The sequence below is a fragment of the Cottoperca gobio genome, chromosome 16 (assembly GCF_900634415.1).
Source record: "Cottoperca gobio chromosome 16, fCotGob3.1, whole genome shotgun sequence".
Lineage (NCBI taxonomy): Eukaryota > Metazoa > Chordata > Actinopteri > Perciformes > Bovichtidae > Cottoperca > Cottoperca gobio.
In genome coordinates this window covers 22310219-22329641 of record NC_041370.1, presented here as the reverse complement: position 1 = coordinate 22329641, position 19423 = coordinate 22310219, and the positions used below count along the sequence as shown (strand labels likewise).

The window sequence follows — 19423 nt, the reverse complement described above, 5'->3', positions numbered from 1 at the left end:
TCTGATCACTTGCAGAATACAATGGCGTAAAAGAGAAGAAAAGAGAACCGAGGAGAAAACAAAAGAAGATAAGATCAGAGACGGTGTTAAATCAAGGGTTAGTTGAGTGAAGGGAGTACAGTGAACTATTAATTGTTAACTGACTATTAGCCGTTAAAGTTTGCCAAGTCAAACAGATGGACCAACTGTTAGCATTAAATGTCTGACCTCGCTGTGGTTTGCAGTAGGGTTCATACTCGTGGTCCATGGCACAGGTGACCATCTTGAGGATGCGGTGGACAGCGCTGCTGTGCAGCCTGACATCCAAAGGTCCCACCACCAGCCTCTTGATGGATGTCTCTTGAATAGCAGGCACTACCTCCTCCATACTCACCACGGAAAATTCCTGAGAGTCTACAAACAGAAACAAACATGCATAACATACTTAAATATAGCTATTACAAACTTGAGGATTCTTTAGTCAGTGAGCACATTTAACACATTTTCCAAGGTCAAATTTGTAAGTCAAGTGGATATGTCACCTTCTGTATTTAATAATGTTTGTGCGTTTGTGATTATTGAAGTATACAATCTCCTCATCTGTTGGTCAAAAACTCAACAAAGATGGCAGTGGGGAAATGCAGCAGAAGGGAACAGCTCACAGAGCTGTGACCCACTGGAATGATGAATATTCCAAATGTCCATTTCTCTCACACAGCTGTCTCTTCATTCATCATAGGTCCCTGCTCCAGAGGTCCACTTAAAAGACTCAGCTCCCCGGCAATAAAAAGGGAGAAATTAAAAATAAGAGAAGGGGGTAGATGAATGGCAGTGAGGAAGGAAGAGGACAAAGGGTCACAACTGTCTTTATTCCATTCCACCACTGCACCGAACAGCTCAGCTCAGAGTCAACACGATGAATTACACTTTTTTAGCTGAATGGGTTGGGGGATGGGGTTGAACTTCCATTGAATTCTGGGGATTTATAAAGGGCAATGTACAATGCCACTTCCCCTTCCATTCTTCAGTGAGATTTGGCTATAATGGATTAGGCCTAATATCAACCATATGGCTGCAGTTAGAACGGTCAGTGGAATGATGAGGAGGATGAAATTAGCCGGGATTTAGACGATTTAAAAGTGTCTCCAATTCCCGAGATTTAAAAAAAGTTTATAATCTGCAGCGTTACTCTAATGTGAAGTCAATGGTGAATGTGACCTGGGTCGGTTAGTATTTCGGTTGACTCAGAGTTTATGTTAGTCCCATGGCAATGGAAACTAATTTGTTTGGTTGACACTGGATCTGGTCCGCGTCCGAGAAGAAGAGAAACACTGACAGAAGAGAAGCATTCCAATTGGCAAGGGTAACCACAGCCGTCCCGCAGGAAAAGAGACTGACACTTATCCTGCTGTCAGAAATGACTTTGACAGCTCAGGATGACAGTATCAATGTTTTTTTTTAATTTAGATTATTATCTGTAGCTGACAGCAGGAGGAAACAATAGCCCAGTCAGAAAGAGGGAGATGAAGAGAGAAGCAAACTGAAAGAGGAAAAATGGCAGGCAAGTGAAACAGCATAGGTGACACGAGACTCCTAATGCATCAAATGATCTGTTCGAGTTATGGAATTGGTTTGACCACATCTTCGTTTCTTGTGTTATTTAAAAAAGCCAAATGTGCACTATATCATCAAAAATTCTGCCTAAGTTAATCATCCCTGTAACTGGTCGTTTCCACTCCATGAAACATGATCACCCAACACCCTATTGTCATAGAATTCAGTGACACATAGATCTATAATATTATACTTTTGCCATTAGAAACAGTGAGGGGTTGTACTGGTGCTGAGCATGTTAGAGGTGTGTGTGTGTGTATCTAAGAACTTGTGAGTCAGGTGTCACAAATATATAAGTAAAATGCTCAAAAATGACACACTGAAGCACATAGACATTTGTGGGTCAAATATAACATTTCAAATTAAAGGGAGAATACTTTATCTCTTAATGGGAACTTCAGATCTTTCAGACCTGAATAAACATTCTTGAGTGCTGCAGCTGAGGAATGAGAAATCCTGCCTGTCTTAAGGCTTCTGCAAGGAAGAGTGACACCTAATTAGCCAAGAGGAGCCTATTCACTTTCTCAAGAGCTTACAGGTAAAGAGACAGGGGGGAAACAGTGTTTCAACAAGCAGCAGGGAGAAAGAAACTCAAATACATGTCAGCGCAGACTAAACACTTCTGACAGTTGCCCTCCAGGTAAATTTGGGGTGAGAGCGAGGACAGGAAGGGTCAAGGACCAGGTGGCTGTGACTCAAACAAGACAAGCTCTTTCTTCAAGTCTCCAGGGGGCTTGTTTGACGAAGAGAAGAGAAGAGAAGAGAAGAGAAGAGAAGAGAAGAGAAGAGAAGAGAAGAGAAGAGGAGAGGGGAGAGGGGAGAGGAGAGAAGAGGAGAGAAGAGAGGAGAAGAGAAGAAAGAGAAGAGAGAGGGGAGAGGAGAGAAGAGGAGACAAAAAGACAAGAAGACAAAAAGACAAGAGAATATGGAAAGACAGAGTACAAGATGGATAGGGAGAAAGAGAGAGAATAAAGAGAGAACAAGGCAGAAAAAAGGAGAACATGACAAATATAAAGAAAAAGAAAGAAGAGGAGGCCAGGTAAGCAAACAAGCTCTGTGAGAAGGAATGAATTAGACAATACCTTTGCCACTGCTGTTCTCCATTGTGTAGAGATAATCCATGTAGAAAGCACCAAAGCGCTGCATGCCTGCTATCTCCGTATAGGTCTCCTGTCAAACAAAAGTAGAGTTAGGTAAACATGGCAGTAAGGGAGCAAACAAGCTGATAGCATTTAAGAGTGGCAGTGACTGGGGTCATGGTGGATACAGCAAAGGGGGTCAAATCAGAGATAAAAAATAAAAGAGTAATTGAGGAGTTTATCTGCTTAGTTGGATTTTGAACTATGAAAGGAGATACCTGATCACGGCAGGACATATTAAAAGTGTCTCTAATCTTTTCAATTAACTGTTTAAGAGCTTAACTATACTTCAATATGCAAGTAAACGGCGCATAGGGAAGTCAATTATTACATATCAATTCTGTTCTTTATTGAGTAATAAGCTATCTATAAAAGGAAGTGAAAGTTTCCTCATTCAATGAGTGCTTGGATGTAGGTCAGTGGAAATGCGTACCTTATCTACAAAAAGATGCACGTCTTTAGATAGTCGGTGTACAACGGAGCACCCAGTGGAAAGTGCAACACAAGAACATACAAACTCCACCAAGAAAAACCCCAGCTGGCCACTTATTTATTGACAATTGTTATTATTAACAAGTGAAACCTAGATATTGGAAATAGAACTGTGGATTTGTATCTATTTCTTTATCTACCTGGGTGTATTGTTTAACCATAACTCGGCATCATTTATTAGTCTGCAAGTTAAGAGCTATTGACCCTGTGCTAGACAATATTTTAAAGTTATATTTCTCCCGCACATCAAACCACGGGTAAACAGAGAGAATGAGTGATCAAGCAAGAAACAGAGAAAGAATGAGAGAGGCCCCTCTCGCACACACATTTAACACCCCCACCCAAGACTTACTCACTAGTTCTCTAAACAGAGATTTCAATAGAGCCTTATCAGTCAGGCAGGTTAATGAGTAATATTTATTAGGGGACCTCTAATGGCTCTGGCATGCTTTTGGATCAAAGCCATTGGCTGGTTTCAAGACGGCTAATGAATTAACACTAAAACCTTTGACTCTTAGACTTTCAAGTATGGATAGATGGATGGATGGATGTCCAAACAATTGCTTCACTGAGGGTCATGAACATTTCTGAGTAGAGTCAACACTAGAGCTGTGATGGTTGATGAAGGGAGCTGAGAGTCATCAGGAATAATGGCTTTAACACTACTACTTAGATAGGGGGAACATTCCTCTACTGCAGCCAGCAGCTGGGTGACTGACAGAAATGTGGCAGTGATTTAAATGATAATTACTGAGAGTTAAAATGGACAAAATATTGAGTTGACTTAGTACCACTTAATTATAATAGCTGTCATTTTAGCTTTTCCAAATGAAACCTGAAGAAAGACTGGATGTAATATTATTAGATTATTGTTTATTGACCCAGAGAAAGTACTGTATTAACAAAGTGTGCATGTTTTAGAAAGTCACTTAAGCCATACCCACACTAATATGTGTAAGGAGACATCTTTTGATCCTATTTTGGCAGTGACGGGCATCAGTGAACACTTTATATTTCTGAAAATAAAGAAATTGATCTTTTTAAAATGTCTTTGCATCTTATGAGTATTTGTTCTCTAAACAGCCTGATGACCTTTGTGCTTCAGGGGTTTTGTTTAGTCAGGACTTGTCATTGGCAGGTGCTGTTCAAGTAAACAGCAACAGTGATTTTATAGTTTAATGCATTTTTGTGTATTGCTGCTAGTTGAATAAGCAGCCCAGCAGTGAGGTGCGTGAGTTGCTTGTTGGTCCGGTTTTGAAAGGCTTAGTCTTCTTTTTCCCCCAAATAAAAATTCCAGAATAAAAATTTGGGAACATTATTCTTTATTACAGTAGAATTGGGGATGGGGACTTTTCTTTTGACCTTGTGATTAGCAGTATCCAGGATGAACTCAGCCCGGACACCGTTGTTCTCTGGACTGCGGTAGTCAAACAGGGAGTTGGTAAGGTAGGTCATTCCTTTACTCTTCAGGCTGTCCCCACAGCTGAAGAACACTGCATCCTACAGAGAGAAAAGAAAAGAGGAAAACGAGGAGAGCTATGAAGGAGAGAATGTAAAGAATATTTCAGATGTCACAAAAATACAATCCCCTATTAAAGCGCCAATTTAGGGATCCAGCATATGATTGAGGGCTGCACAGGAAAAATGCACAAATCTAATTTCCACATTAAACGGCAGAATTGTCCACCAAAAGCTATAACTTTAGTTAACAGCACTCTCTGCAACACTCAACAATGTTCCACTAGTTGCCATAGAATCAGTAGCTTTCTACAAGTGATCATTCCAAACCTGACAGACGCTTGTTAGGGGGGCACAGAGTACTTTTTTAAATGTGGGCTATTCAACGTGAAAGTATTGAAATGGACCACAGATGATTAAAACATATTCGGGAGCCGAACAAAATGTTTCTGACAGCCGTCATTGGCCCGGGGGCAACTATGCCTTAGGTGAACCCGCAATTTAAAAAACCACCTTTGTAAAATAACTATAAAAAACACGCAATTAACACATAGATGATGAAATACATTGATTTCAATTGAGCCCAAAAGTGTTGCACTGCACATAATCTGATGGTGAGACTGCTGCTGACACAGTGATGTATGTGGCAAACACAGAACATTATGGTGAAATACAAAAAAAGCTGCCGGCTCTCTTTTCCCTAAACAAACCAGACCATAACTCTACCTCCTTTTGAAAGCTCTTGAGAGCAATAGAGGCTGCGGAGACATGGTTTAGGTGAAAGTGATATCTGTTCTGGGTTTTTAAATTCTCTTTCTTTCTCCTTCTCATACAAGTTTTCTGCTTTTTTCCTAGAGGTTTTTAGACTGTCTTTACCTCTTCACGTCGGTTCATGTTTTCTTCAAAATCCCGTACTCCCATGATGCCTTTCAGGCAGAGTGCCCGGCAACCCACAAAGCCAATCTGACAATCGAAGAAGGGTTCTCCCATCATCAGCACCTGGAATAAAAGCAGAAGAAGAGATTTTAACCAGTTTTTATAGTCCAGATGTTGAACAAAAAATGTATTCATTAAATTAATATTAATATACTGATAAAAAATATATATATACACATTTATATATTGTTTTTTTATAGACTGAAAAGACTGAATCACTTTTTTACATCGCAATAAAACAAAACATTTGAAATGAATAACAGTTTGAGACTCAATTTATTGTGGACTTATCACAAACCAGGTTCTCCACCATGACCAGTTTGAGGTTAAGTTGGTTTGTGGTGCTGTTGAGGTTGTAGGCTAATTTCATTGTGATAAAAAGAGCAAGGGTCAGACCACTTCCATTTTCCCTTGAGTGGTGTGTGCATGTGATTGTGTGGTAGCAGTCCAGCCGCTCCTGTAACCATTAAGGTGTGGTTGTCTTTCGCTCACCGTGCCTCTGCTTTACCCAGCAGACAACTAAACAGAGCAATCCAATAAAAACTTTACGTTTCACCACACAATAATTACAAGGCCTAGTTTTCCCTGTTTTACTAGCCATCCCTTTGCCTTTCAACGCTCTCACTTTTGGTCCCCGTTCAGAATGCTCTCTCTCTTTTCTTGCAAAAGCATAAATTACAAAAATTGGAATTGGAAATCTCTCAGAATTCTCACATCTGGTAGAAAGCTTAGAGCAGAAAAACCTTTCCTACTCCAACCAGGTAATCAGAGAAAAAGGTTTTAAAATATTTTCTACACCGAGGGGGAAATGCGGAAATGATCAGACTTGGGCCCGACTCAGATACGGATTCCAGTGTGTTCACAACAGGCCACGGATTAGTGACCTGGAGAGGCTTTATAAATATACTTAGGAGGGGAATTAGGAGGAACCTCTGTCCAACTGTAAGGAGACACTAATAATACGAATGGAGGATCAAAAGGGAGGACAGAGATTTTAATTGGTCTGGCCATTAAGGGGAACAAGGTTGCAGATGGGTTCTTTAGGCGTACAAATCATCAGTGGCATCTTACCTCAATAGTGATTCCCTCTTGCTCCAGACTTAGGACCTCTCTGGACTTTACCTTCTGAGGACTGTAGTAGCTGCTCTCTGACTGGGTCTCCGTCAGCTGAGACACAAAATATTCAATATAAAGATCAGAAATGGACTCAAATAATAAGTAAAGATACTTCAACGGGTGCAACAAAAAATACAACAAAGCAATAGACCATGAAAAGTGAAGTCTTTACAAAGTTACATGTCATGTTACAGTTAGGCTTTGTGACATCCACAAAGTAAATGAGGTATTTATCATAAATCACTAAAACAGATCACAACCAATTACTCAAGTTTTACAATAGCAGTATGAAAAGTGGTTCAGTATAGTAGATTTTGCCACCTCACAATATCTGGAGACAACGAGGAAAGCTACATTTTGTTTGACGAGAGTAAGTAACAGTTACGGCAATAATACGGATGTCACAAAAATTCAACACTAAAAGCTGGAAAACATGTGTCTCATTGTGTGTGTGTGCGTGTGTACCCGCAATTCATTGCTGAAACAGATACATGATTTGAAAAATAAACAAAGGCTTTGTAAGTCTTTGGATGTGAAGGGTAACGAGGCTCCAGAAAATAATGCTTAAAACCAGAAACAATAACATCGAAACAAGGACAGATGACATTTTCTTAGATCAGAGACTAGATGCCAGCCTTGGGACTTTTTGGTCGTTTTCTTTTCCAAGTTTGGACCCAGGCCAAAGACATTCATGAAACCACATGACAGGCACTCCTCTCTGATTTTAGGGGTAGGCCCGCTCTGGCTTTATTGGGGATGACAATCAGAACATGACTAAAGCACTCAGGATACCAAAGGGATAAACTGATAATGTACAAGTAGTGTGTTGAGTATTCAGGTAAATTGATAAAAGAAGAGGGATTATTCACGAGAGCATTATTTCTGTGTGTAGAGATAGTGTGGAGGCAGAGGGAGAAAGTGCTTGTGATTAAATAGTTGGTTGAAGAGAGAGAGAGGGACAAAGCTGTGATGCTTTTGAGGTTGGCCAGTCTAAGAAATGTGGCTGTAGAGCAGAACTGTGCAGGCCCTAACCCATTCAACTTTTAACACAGGAAGCAGGTGCAGAGCAAAGAGCAGCTGTGCCTTATTTTCCCTACTGATGGAGCAGACTCTCTCACCCTCGCTCACTTCCCCTCTTTCGACTCTGATGGTTTAATCATGTGCAGGGAGCCAACCTATAGGTCCCTGGGAGCAGCGGTGAGCAGCCTGAGTCTGACAGGGCGTAGTAGCACCGTCACCGAAGAGCTGAAATTATTCTTTATGAGGCATTTTGGAAATGTTAGAATGTTGGATGCAAATATTGGGATACTCTTTCTTTACGATCATTTTTCAGAAAAGTGTGAAAAGTTGAATAAGACATTGGGAACACTGGAAATGTGCTTTTGTTGAAATAAATGAAATACCAAAACAAAAGAATGGCAGTTTGGCAGGTGTGCAAATGTGAAATAGGGGAACAAATGGTAAGTGCTGAACTATGCATCATGTGTGTTAAAGTCATTAAATTACACTGCGCATTTTTCTGATCAAACAGATCTGGGGAGTAATGGGTCCGCAATCTAAAAATACTTCTCTGATTTCATGTCCATGTCAAACTCAGGCAGTGGCTGTTCAAAGACATGAAATTCCCTCAAACTAAATGCTTCCTTGTAGGAAAGAGACGAGAATGTTAAAAAAACACCATCCTTTCAGCTGTCTGCAATTACTGCAGACGAGAAGCAATTAATTGATTAAAAGAACTCAAACAATACAGGAACAATTTAAACATTATTACAAAAGCCCCATGGTCTGAGACATACCTCCCCTTCACTGATCACACACACGCACACACACACACGCACACAGTAATGTGATCTGAAGTGCCTGAACCTGAGGGGAAACGCAGATGAATTCCAACTATTCTGAGTGAGCAGGCAGGATTAAAGTTTGGGATCCATTTCTGAATAGTCATCATACCACGTATAATGTTTAAAACATTAACGTGACCCGAGACGCCAGTTAGTGGTTACACTACCCTCCCCTATACCACACACAGAGAAGAAGAGGATTGTAACTTCCTGAAGATCAAGCTGTTCTTTAAGACTCAAACTGAAAATCACCACAAAAATATAAGAAGCAGGGATGGGATGGGCAGTAGGATAATAAACAATAATGGTAGCAAGGGAATTTTTTTTAATTGTTAACACAATGATATCTTAAATCAGGAAATTCTGGGCGCCCCAGTAGCTTACCTGGAAGAGCAGGCAGCCCATGTACTAAGACTGAGTCCTATTTGCAGCGGCCGGGTTCGAATCAGACCCGCGGCCCTTTACTGCATGTTATCGCCTCTCTCTCCCCCTTTGCTGTCTATTTTCAGCTTCTCTTTTATACAATAAAAAGAGAAAAGGCCCAAAAAATAATCTTTGTCATCAACCTAAATCAACATTAAATATCATTATCTGCAGTTTCGCCAAGAATGTACTGACTATGACAGCCCCCTGTACACATTGGTTCTACCTTTTGTGTAATAAACAAATTAAAGACATTTGAATTTTTATCTTCACCATCTATCCATACTTGTTCCTTTTTTTGGTCATGAAAATGTATTTTTGTTGTCACTGTATATAATGTATTTGTTTATCTAAAATATATTATATTATTTTTCAAAAGCATGTCTTAACCCTAAATCACATTCATACCACATCTATTTCCTGTACATGTGAGGCAGAATACTTTACTTACCTTTGTTTGACCATTTCATTGTGATTTTAGACATTAAGTTGAGGTTTCTTCTTGTTTTTACACTTGGAAAAAACTACCGTCCACCTGTATGCTGGTCTACATTCTAGCCCCCACATGATATCTAGTAATTTTTAAATTACATTTTTTAAACAGCTGATTTACCTTGAAGGTAACAGAAGCTTTGGTGCAGTAGAAGCCTATGGAGACAATGGGGTCTTTGGGTGTGTGTTGTTGGGGATTGTTGGGGATGTCTCCTGTCTCTCTCTGCTGGTAGAGGCCTTCCTCAAATTCCTCCTCTGGGTCTACGATGGCTGGGACAAAAGACCAAGCCCAAGTAACCCAACTCTGGTCTCCCTCTTCAGGACACCCAGACTCCATGTAGAGGTCTGGACTGGAGTACTGGCTAGTCCCCTGGCTTTCCATATCCTCATCCATCCCTGAAGGGGAAAAAGTCATAATTATTATAATGCATGTTGATTTTACTGTACTTTAAATAGTGATTGGAAAAAGTCAGGGTTAGTGTGTGCAGGTTTAAGATGCTTCAGATTAATATTCAGACAGGTACATTTCACTTACAAAGATCTGGTGCACACAAAGTAGACTTAATAACAAATGCATAATTATCCTAAATGAGATTCATTAAAAAAAGAAAAAACAGGGGGGCATTTTTTTGTGCAAAAGACAATTGTGTTACATTTTTAATAGTTTTGCGAAATTTATATTGCAATCAAATTAGAGTTCAGATGAAAAACAGCCAACAGCTTTACAACAACTCCAACTCAATTTAAAGAGGCAACCTGGTAACACAGAGAAGACTCTTGATAATGGAAGAGTGTGCCCAATGCAGCACACTAAATTAATTTGTCCATGCCCTCAGGGCAGTTTAATACAAGCAAGATGTTTCAGCTGTCAATTGAACACAAAACAAAAGCAGAGAAGGCAGTTTCATAGTAGTTGCTGCCAATGCTCCAGCATGCAGGTGTGTGAGTACAGTACATGTGTGCTACAAGAGCTCACTGCTGCACACACAGAGAGAGAGAGAGAGCGAGAGAGCGAGAGAGCGAGGGAGCGAGGGAGAGGGAGAGAGGAAGGCAGTTCCAATTAAGGCCATAGGGCACAGTGTGCCAGCCAGCATCCTGACAGAAGGGAGCCTTGAATGAGCCCAGTGGATCATTGTGGTCAGGGCTGTCAGAGTAGTACCCAACAGCGAAGACCACATACACAAATGCATGCAGCGGGTAGTGGGGTCACATATTTGTTTAGAAGCCAACAGACTGAAATGGAGGCCATGAGGGAGTCTGAGTAGATCTGAGCCATCAGCACAATACAAGATTGGCTTGGGGTACAGGTGAAGGCTAGGAAGGGAGGACTGTGTCTGTGTGTCGACACCTACACAGAACGCAAGGGGTTGACTGGAGCACTGGCTACGGTAAGGTCAGTCTCACACCCAGTGAAGATGGTAGTGTAAAAAGTGGTGGGAGAAAGCAGATTGAGGCATTGGATGTAGTATTCCCGGGACATACCTAAGGGTAAAGTTAAAAATGGATGTTAGAAAAACTTAAGGGTTGAAGATCAATAGAAGCTAAAGACAGTCAACAGGCCACTGCTTGCGTCAGCAACATAAAACTTAGACTGGACTGACATGTTGGTTTGCAAAACAAAAGACGAGCAGAAGTGTGATGAAGTCCATTTACTATTATTGTCCCGTTTCTCAGCAAACTATTTGGGGTTTCATGGGTTCCCCAAACCACCATGCACCCCCCCGGTCCCCTATGCCGACCTCTGAACTCGTCCCATCGTGTTTGTTTCCATACACATCGGGAGAGAGGAAGCTGATGTCAATACACAAGAATGTGTAATCCCGTTCCTCACAGCCTCACGACCTCTGTGAGAAAACAATACTGTCCATGAGGTCACAGTTTAGGAATCCCAGAGGCTAAGGCGGTGAAAATTATGACATATTTTAATTAAATCTTTCACTTTGCGAATTGGCAGTTGGAAATCCCATGTTATGGCTTTTTATCTCTCTCCCTCCCCCCAATCTCCCTGTTGGATTTTATCTCTCATTTCTCTTTTTTGTTTTCAGTCCGTGGAAGCCTTTGAGGTGTCAGTTCAACAAGTTAAGCTCTTTCGCTTCACGTCACAGCCTGACGAAGCCTACGTTTGGATTGGAAGGCAATCAAAATAAAAGCACAATTACCAATCAAGTGATCAAAACAGACCAGCTTAAGGAGACTTTGAAGTATTAATCCAAAAGGAGTTAGTGAAAAATTCCCAGAGAGTGATGTGGGCTGGCCAAAATGTATGCTGCTGCGGAGTAGAGCACTACGACCACACAGGTGTGAAATGCAGCCAATACTGTTCTCTGCTTTACCAAGAGAGCAATCAACGTCTGATTGGATCTTTTTCGTGTACAACTGACAATAGCAGTGTGGCAATACATAAGTATGTACATGTTCATAAGCAAAGCTCAGAAGCACTATGTAGTAGGATGTGTCAGGGTCATGGTTGGTTTCCATGAGCCCAAGGCCTCCAGGCAGAGGTGTATGTCTAAGATAGCGAGTGGTGGGGAGTAGTAGGTGTGTAAGTGAGTGAACAGCTGAATGACATTGAGACAGTTATAGGGGAGGAGTGAGAAAAGGCAGTGCCCTCACAGGCCAGTAGATGTCCCTCCATGTTTATAGAGAGAGAGGTAGACTGGTTATCTGACCACTCAGTAAAGGATACTCTGCTCGTCTTCTTATGCATGTGCTCGCATGTGCACACACAACCTACACACACCTGTCTGTTAATTACTTCCTCACAGGTAATTCAGGTGCAGTACATACACTGCACTAGCCTGCCCCCTTTGACATAAAAGAATGGAACACACATCAATGAGTGTGTCGCATATTGTTTCAATTGAACACTGCCAGCGAGACATTAACATCAAAATGTTTTAAAATCCATTTCAACAGGCAGGAGAATATAATCATAGATTTCTAAACTCAATGGCCTTAACATCTTCACACCAATATTAAAAAGTGAAAAGATGATTAAAAAGAGGCCCTGTCATGTCACTGGGCTAGCATAAGGGAGCACATGAGGTTTATAATGGGCAGATAGCCTGTGGACTCTGGCTGTGTCACGTGTGTGATGGTCCCTTACATTCGATAGGTCTCTAAGGACTCTGAGGCTCTCCTACAAAGCAAATACTAAACACTCAGTCTAAACACCTACATATGTCTTTGGACAAACACAAAAGAAATCCAGGCACTCATACACATACTTACTTATATATGCTATACAGACCAGCTGGTCCATTCAAGCATGTTAGTCATCTATGTTTCCAACCTCTGAAAAATGTACAGTGTTTCACAGACTTCATTGAATTTCAGATAGTAAAACTAGCTGTCTAATCCCGACTGAAAGGTTGCTTTGGTTAGTGACACACAAGTATCCCGCAGCGTTCACTTATTAGGGCTATTCATTAATGAGACATTGGCTTTTACCTAAAAGAGAAAGAATCAAACAAACAACATGCAGCCACAGTGAATCATGGGCACATAAATACATTACAAGGCCTTTTCCACTTTGATAATTGGCAAAAAGAAAAACACCTTAACATGGGGGGAAAATTAATATACAAGAGTTAGCAAGAGTAAAAAAAGAAAAACACACACACACACACACACACACACACAAGCACAGAGGGCATTGGAGCCAGATTACAAGCAAAGACTCACCACAAGCAGCCTAGGGGAAATCAAATGAATGTGATGAAGTACCATGTACGATGCTGGGATCATATTCCAGCAATCATGTGACAATGATTGTTTCCAACAAACTACAACCCACTAAAAATAAATATGCATGTAAGCCAAGTCAGTCACTATAAGCGTCAACATACATGAATGTTGTAGAACTCATAACCTATCAATAGTAAAGGATGTCTGTACAGGTTAAGAAAAATACATCATATTTTTTACATGCATTATTATTACAAATAATAAATCATTTGAGCTGTAATTCTGCTACTATTATTAAAATAATCCAGTTTTATTCCTTAAATCTGAAATGAATACACTGAAACCATATGTTCCTGCAGAAGCCCAAACACCTCCCAACAAACACACACCCACCTACTACAGTACATACACACACAAGTGCCCCCCCTTCAGCTTCTTCACTCTGTCCATTACTTCCAGCATAACAAGATCTGGGCGCGCTCAGGTTCCAAGAGCTGGTCCCCTCTTGTATATTTTTGTGATGGGATACTAATTCATTCTCAGAGGCTCCGCATAGCAGTAGCATGACACCGACTCTTACATCTGGCATTGGACACTGAACTGGAAGCTGCGCCAACTTGCAGTAAAAGTTCCAGGCCAACAGGCAGGGAGCAAGTTAGAGGGAGTGAGCGAATGGCTGTATTGTGTTGGGCTGCCTGCTTCCCCTCTGCCCACCACTTCCCCTGCACCATAATTTGCTCCTGGTGCTACAGAGTCTGATTTAGCCCAGTGGGACGTGGGACTTGATCCTGTTCTATTTGGCTGAGATGAGGAGGAGCAGTTGGGGAGAGATGAGGTGGACGTTTAGGGAATGAGGTGGGATTTTTTTAAGGGGGTGGCTACAGCTATTAAAAGTATATGTATATAAGTGTGATATTGTGTGTGTGTGTGTGTGTGTGTGTGTTTATGTGTCTGTATGTGGTATGCGAGAAACTGACTGCATGTGTGTGTTTTGCTCAGCTCCTGGATGTCGGGAGTGTAATTTTTCAGATGGTGCTCCAATCAGAAAGACTCGAGATGGGTCTGTGTTTGATTAATCCTTGTGACTTCCCTTCATCCTCATCTCTCCTGCCTCTATCCACATGGAGGGGATCAGGCCTGACGACAACGGTCTGTGTTGAGTTACACGCTCCAGCTTTTGTTTGTGGAAAAAGCAGGAGGAGCGCACACCATGGTCAAAGTGATGTTAAATGTCCCGTTTAGGAACAACAGCAGCATATGGACGGACATAGCCCCTGAACAGAACAAGGCAACATGCAGAGCGTCATAAGATGAAAACACTGTCTAAGGAAAAGCTTCAAAGCTTTCTACATGGTCTGATGGCTCATTAACCACTTCAGAGCTTTCAACCACATTTTGTCTAAGAAATATGACTGCTAAAGGAACTACACTGACACACATGCTACATCGCTGTGAGACCTCAATATATCATTTCCAAATTGATTTTGATAGAACAGAATAATGGCTGTAGGAAAATGTGACTTTTTTTGCTTTTGTTTTGCTGTGCAGGGCTTTTGCTTGGTACATGGGTGTTTATGTACAGCTACAACACAACAGTTTCAGAAAAAGGGAGGGTCGTCAGCCATTAAAAGAGGGTTACTATGTTGTGGGTCAACAAATAAATAAAGAGTAAAAATGACAACCTAATTGACTTTACTTAAAGTATTAACATATGCTAGTTTTAGGGGTGATTCGATAGCCGAGTGGTTAGACGGATTCACCTCGGCGCAAATGTCCCTGGTTCGAATCCTAGCTAGACCATTTGCTACATGTCATTCTCCTACTCTCTCCTTCCCCACAAGTCCTGTCACTCTCCACTAACACTCTCTAATACAAGCTTAAAATGCCAAAAGAAAATCTTGAAAAATAAAAATAAAAAGACATTTTAAAGAAACTCAGCTCAGATCTTTTGAAATTATTCTAGATAAAATAAAGCAACACAGAGTTTTTTTTTAGATAACAATAAAACAAAAACAGAAAACAGAAAAGTCTTATGGTCAGAATGATCAACGCCCTTCCTAAGAGACCTGACTCACCAGGTAAAATTGCTCCAGCCTCCCTGACATGCACACTTCCATCTTCTCCTTCGCCCTCTTTGTGTCCTCCGATTTCTCCATAGTAGAGGGCAATAATCAGCTCTAAAATGCGGATAAACATGGGCAGCTGCTGATCAGTAATGGACAACTTCAGGCTCTCCACCATGGTCTGGATCTGAGGAAACGAATGAGAAACGTGAATGAGAAATTTTGAAATTTGATTTGTTAAATTATATGTTTAGATGAATCTGGTGGGATCCCGCCTAATGTGACCCCAGGCCCTGTAAGAACTGGTGTGGATTCCCCTCTGGCTAACTGGTGGATGTTGAGAGTTGCATGTGGAAAAAGCGAAATCTGCTCCTGTTAAACAAAGTTATATGACCACATAAAGCTACAAACCACAAATTATGGTCTGAATGCAATTAAATATAGTGAATAGAGTAACAAGGAGGAAGTAGATACATCCAAAAGAAATGTCAGTATTAAATAAGTCAGGTCCGAATGGAAACAAATATACCTACATAATGTATGTAATCTGTTTACTGTAATTATCTACAGCAGCATATAACTTTCATTTATACCGAGGGGTTTGTATAAACATTTGGTATTAAACTGTGTTAATAACTTGTAAATAACAGAAGATGTGACGGAATACAGTCAAAAGCGAATTTACCAACGCTATAGCTTAGCGTGCAGTAACTACTGTAAATGTGGCAAAACCTTTGTGTGTGATTCTGTTGATGGGACACCATGTAAACCTTATTAAAGGTCGCTAAACCACAAAGCTTGTTACTGACTATATGTAGACGGGAATGAGCCACGTCGCTTTAATTTAGCCTGTTGAGAAAATTTGTGTAACAGATAAATGAGATTTGTACCATGATGTAGCTTTTTTGTGGAAAGAGGACAAAAGCAATACCGACAAACATTAACCAAAGACAGCCGCAATCATTTTTCTGGATGGACTTGATGTACAAACGTTTACAAAACCTCCTTTTTTTACCCGAGCGTTTGAGAGGTTAAAAATGCATCAGCAAAATAATTAAGATTACTTTTTCATCAGAAATAGTTTACATCGGACTTAATAAACAAATCCCTAGCACATTAAGGAACACGATGGCTAAGTCTCAACAAACATCTTCCACTGATCCACTAACAATGATTTAAAAAATGACGGTGACGGTGATGATTCTCTGGTGAGCAGAGAACTATATTTCTAAACAAAACTATTGATTCTCAACATCAGTGGTGTCGTCCAAAAGCTGTTGCTTCACGACATGAGATAGTTATCTAGACTGGGTGTTCTCAATTACATCAACATGTTTGACTAGCTCTTGAACAAACACTGAATAAGTTGGCCAAGATATGAATAGCATATTCTTCTTCAGGGTAGCTTTTTCAAACCTACCAAAAGGAATCAAAGTGCCATTTTTCAAGTAATAAACTAAGATGCTGCTAGAGGTCAAATACCTTTAGAGACAACTCGAGTCAAAACCACACACTGATGGTACTACAGTGGCATTTGATATTATTTGTAGTTGCAGCATTGTCTTGCATTTTTGTGTAGAAAGTTAAATCTTGCAAAATCAAACAGCTGTCTTCCATACATATCCAGAACAATGGACTGGAATGAGTCACTATCCTGCTATTGACTTGAGGACAGCTAACCTAACAAAACTAAGTCACATGTTCCTCTAACAACTGTAAGCTGATGTGACAAATTTAAACCTTTCCATCACTCGCATGTGTGTGACATGTTTGGACGATACCAAAATGACATCAGGTTAATCCATGTAAATCCTTTTCTCGATCTCTTGAGCTTCGGCAACATAATGATGATTATCAAGTTATTGCAACATTTTCGAGCCGCTCACTTTGATGACTGACGGGATCTTGGAATTGATGTTGTCGTAGGTAAAATGGAGACGTGTTCTGAAGGAGCATTTGTACAGCAGCGGGTCCTGGTAAAACTCGATCTTGCCACTAGCATTCCGCTTGTCCAAACACACAGTGCAGTCAGCAAAGTTGATCACTTTCCTTAGCACCAGCTCGGGAGCTTCACGGAGAAAGAAGAAAACAACGTTAATGTAGATCATTTTGCATTGAACACGTAACAGGTTGACCCATCGCACTTAACAATAGTCAAACATGTTGACATATTTGCATACATGTATGCGCACAGAGCACACACCATAATGCACACAAGAGGCATCTTTTTAACAAAACCAATACATTCATAAACACACTAACAGAGAGCAGGCCCCGACAGTAAACCCTCATTATCTGTGATCTAGGGAATCAGGGGAGATGACACACAACCGACACCACAGAGCAGTTGTGTAATGTAACATTTACGAGAGGTACAACCAAGTAGTTTGTGTGTGTGTTAGTGTGTGTGTGGAAGCGTGCATTGGTGTGCGTGTGTTTTGGATGATCATCAGATTGTCAATCGTCACCGACTCCCTCACTCTTGACAGACTGATAACAGGACTCATCGTTTGTGACTCCAGTACTTCAAAGTTATGATGATAGTTCAAGTTTAAAATAATTGTAATTCTCTGGCAGTAACCTGAGAAACCCGGGAGTATGTACTACGCAAGAGCAATGAATAGAAACTCTTTACAGAGAATGGAAATAGGCTTACAGTATGGTTGCAGTGAATAAACACCAACGAGGAAGATCTTAAGTTTATTGTTATTGTGGAAAATCTACAAGATTCAAGAAAAGCCTAAGATTGCAGGCTTGTGTCATATAAAGTTAGTCTCGCTCTCATCAGATGTTCAAAAAGTGAGAAAAGTTTGGTTTATTCATTATTTCATACAAGTAAAAAGTCCATCTACTTAAAATGATTAAAAGCAGAAAGCAGAACACATGAACCATGTAGCCGGCAAAGGAAGGGCCCACGAGGATTGTACTTCTTACTGTTCTACTTACATGCTTATGTTTAAAACCCCACCTCATTCAACTTCTGTGGCTTTAAATGAGAGTTCTTTTCTGCGTCAAAGCCCGCTCTGCATCGGACCTACACATGCTCTAATCAGACTGGGGAGTGTGAATATGAGACTACTCTGGCAGCTGACATTGGGCATTTACACAAAGAGCCATGTTGAAACTTGTCTGATATGTCAGTTTGACCTTAGTTTGAACTTACAAAATTAAACACTTACTGTAGTATATAGGTTCTTGTCTCAGTGGATTTACTAGATAATCCCACTACCAAGGAATGTAAGCAGCCATTGCTCACCAGTGATGTCCATGAAGGCCCTCTCCCATATATCTTCCACAGTGTAGCACTCTGCTGAGGTAATGTTGACCGACAGCACGATGTCATCTTCCACGTACTTAAGGATCAGGTTGTTCACCACAATATTCACGTTGTTCACCACACGCCTGATCAAACTCTGCACGTAACCTACGAACACATAAGCAAACACATGAGAAACATTTTAAACTGCAAAATAAGTCCACATTGAAAGATACACAAAAGTCATACCTGTTTATAAATAGACACACATGCACACAGGAAGACATAGTAGCAACATTAGCATATATCTACAAGCATATATCATATCATATACATTTAATTAAAAGAGTAAAATCCAGAGCTGCATTCCCTAAAAGTCTAGGCTCAATACTACTGACCCCTGCCATCCTCATTGGCTCGTAAATTAGAGGAGGTCCTGACATGTTATTTTTCGCCTCAGTCTTTGGACATTTAAAGTGAAAGAAGCTAAATATCCATAAGTACTTCTCCTGAGTATACTCCTCACCCTGCCTGAGCAGCACTACAAATCCTGGGTGAATTTATGAATCTCTGAAGAGCTCTCCACTCAGATGCAAAGTCCTGTTTAACCCCAAACTATGCACATGTTGCCTTGAACATATCCCTCCCGAGCCTTTTAAACCACTGAGGAGCCTCCGTGTTCACTTAAACATACGCAAGATTCAATGGATTAGCATACACAGGCCTTCACACATACACAATACTGAACTTTCTACATGCTTATACAAGATACAGTTATTGAGGGGACAGTGAAACAGCAATCTTAGGAACGCCAGGATTGGAAATGAAAGACACATTCTGCTAATGATAAGAAAAAGAACATCAAACGGGCTTCCTGTGTGAAAACACTCAATACACATTAATTCTTTAGTGTGATGGCTTGAC

At 40.6% G+C, this 19423-nt stretch overlaps 1 protein-coding gene across 13 annotated transcripts in view; it reads right to left on the bottom strand.

Annotated features, from left to right (window-relative positions):
• The window catches only part of vps13b (vacuolar protein sorting 13 homolog B), a 315620-nt gene that overhangs the window by 270312 nt on the left and 25885 nt on the right, over positions 1–19423 (bottom strand). For all 13 annotated transcript variants that reach the window (XR_003833763.1, XR_003833764.1, XM_029452593.1 and 10 more), the window contains exons 5-13: positions 18500–18667; positions 17130–17311; positions 15256–15430; positions 9615–9889; positions 6690–6785; positions 5559–5681; positions 4587–4724; positions 2676–2763; positions 208–393 (exon numbers count right to left, since the gene is read on the bottom strand). Coding sequence is in view for 11 of the 13 variants with exons in the window: in XM_029452593.1 (XP_029308453.1) it covers positions 208–393; positions 2676–2763; positions 4587–4724; positions 5559–5681; positions 6690–6785; positions 9615–9889; positions 15256–15430; positions 17130–17311; positions 18500–18667 (1431 nt within the window). In the remaining 2 variants the exon portion in view is untranslated. The remainder of the gene's footprint in view (positions 1–207; positions 394–2675; positions 2764–4586; positions 4725–5558; positions 5682–6689; positions 6786–9614; positions 9890–15255; positions 15431–17129; positions 17312–18499; positions 18668–19423) is intronic.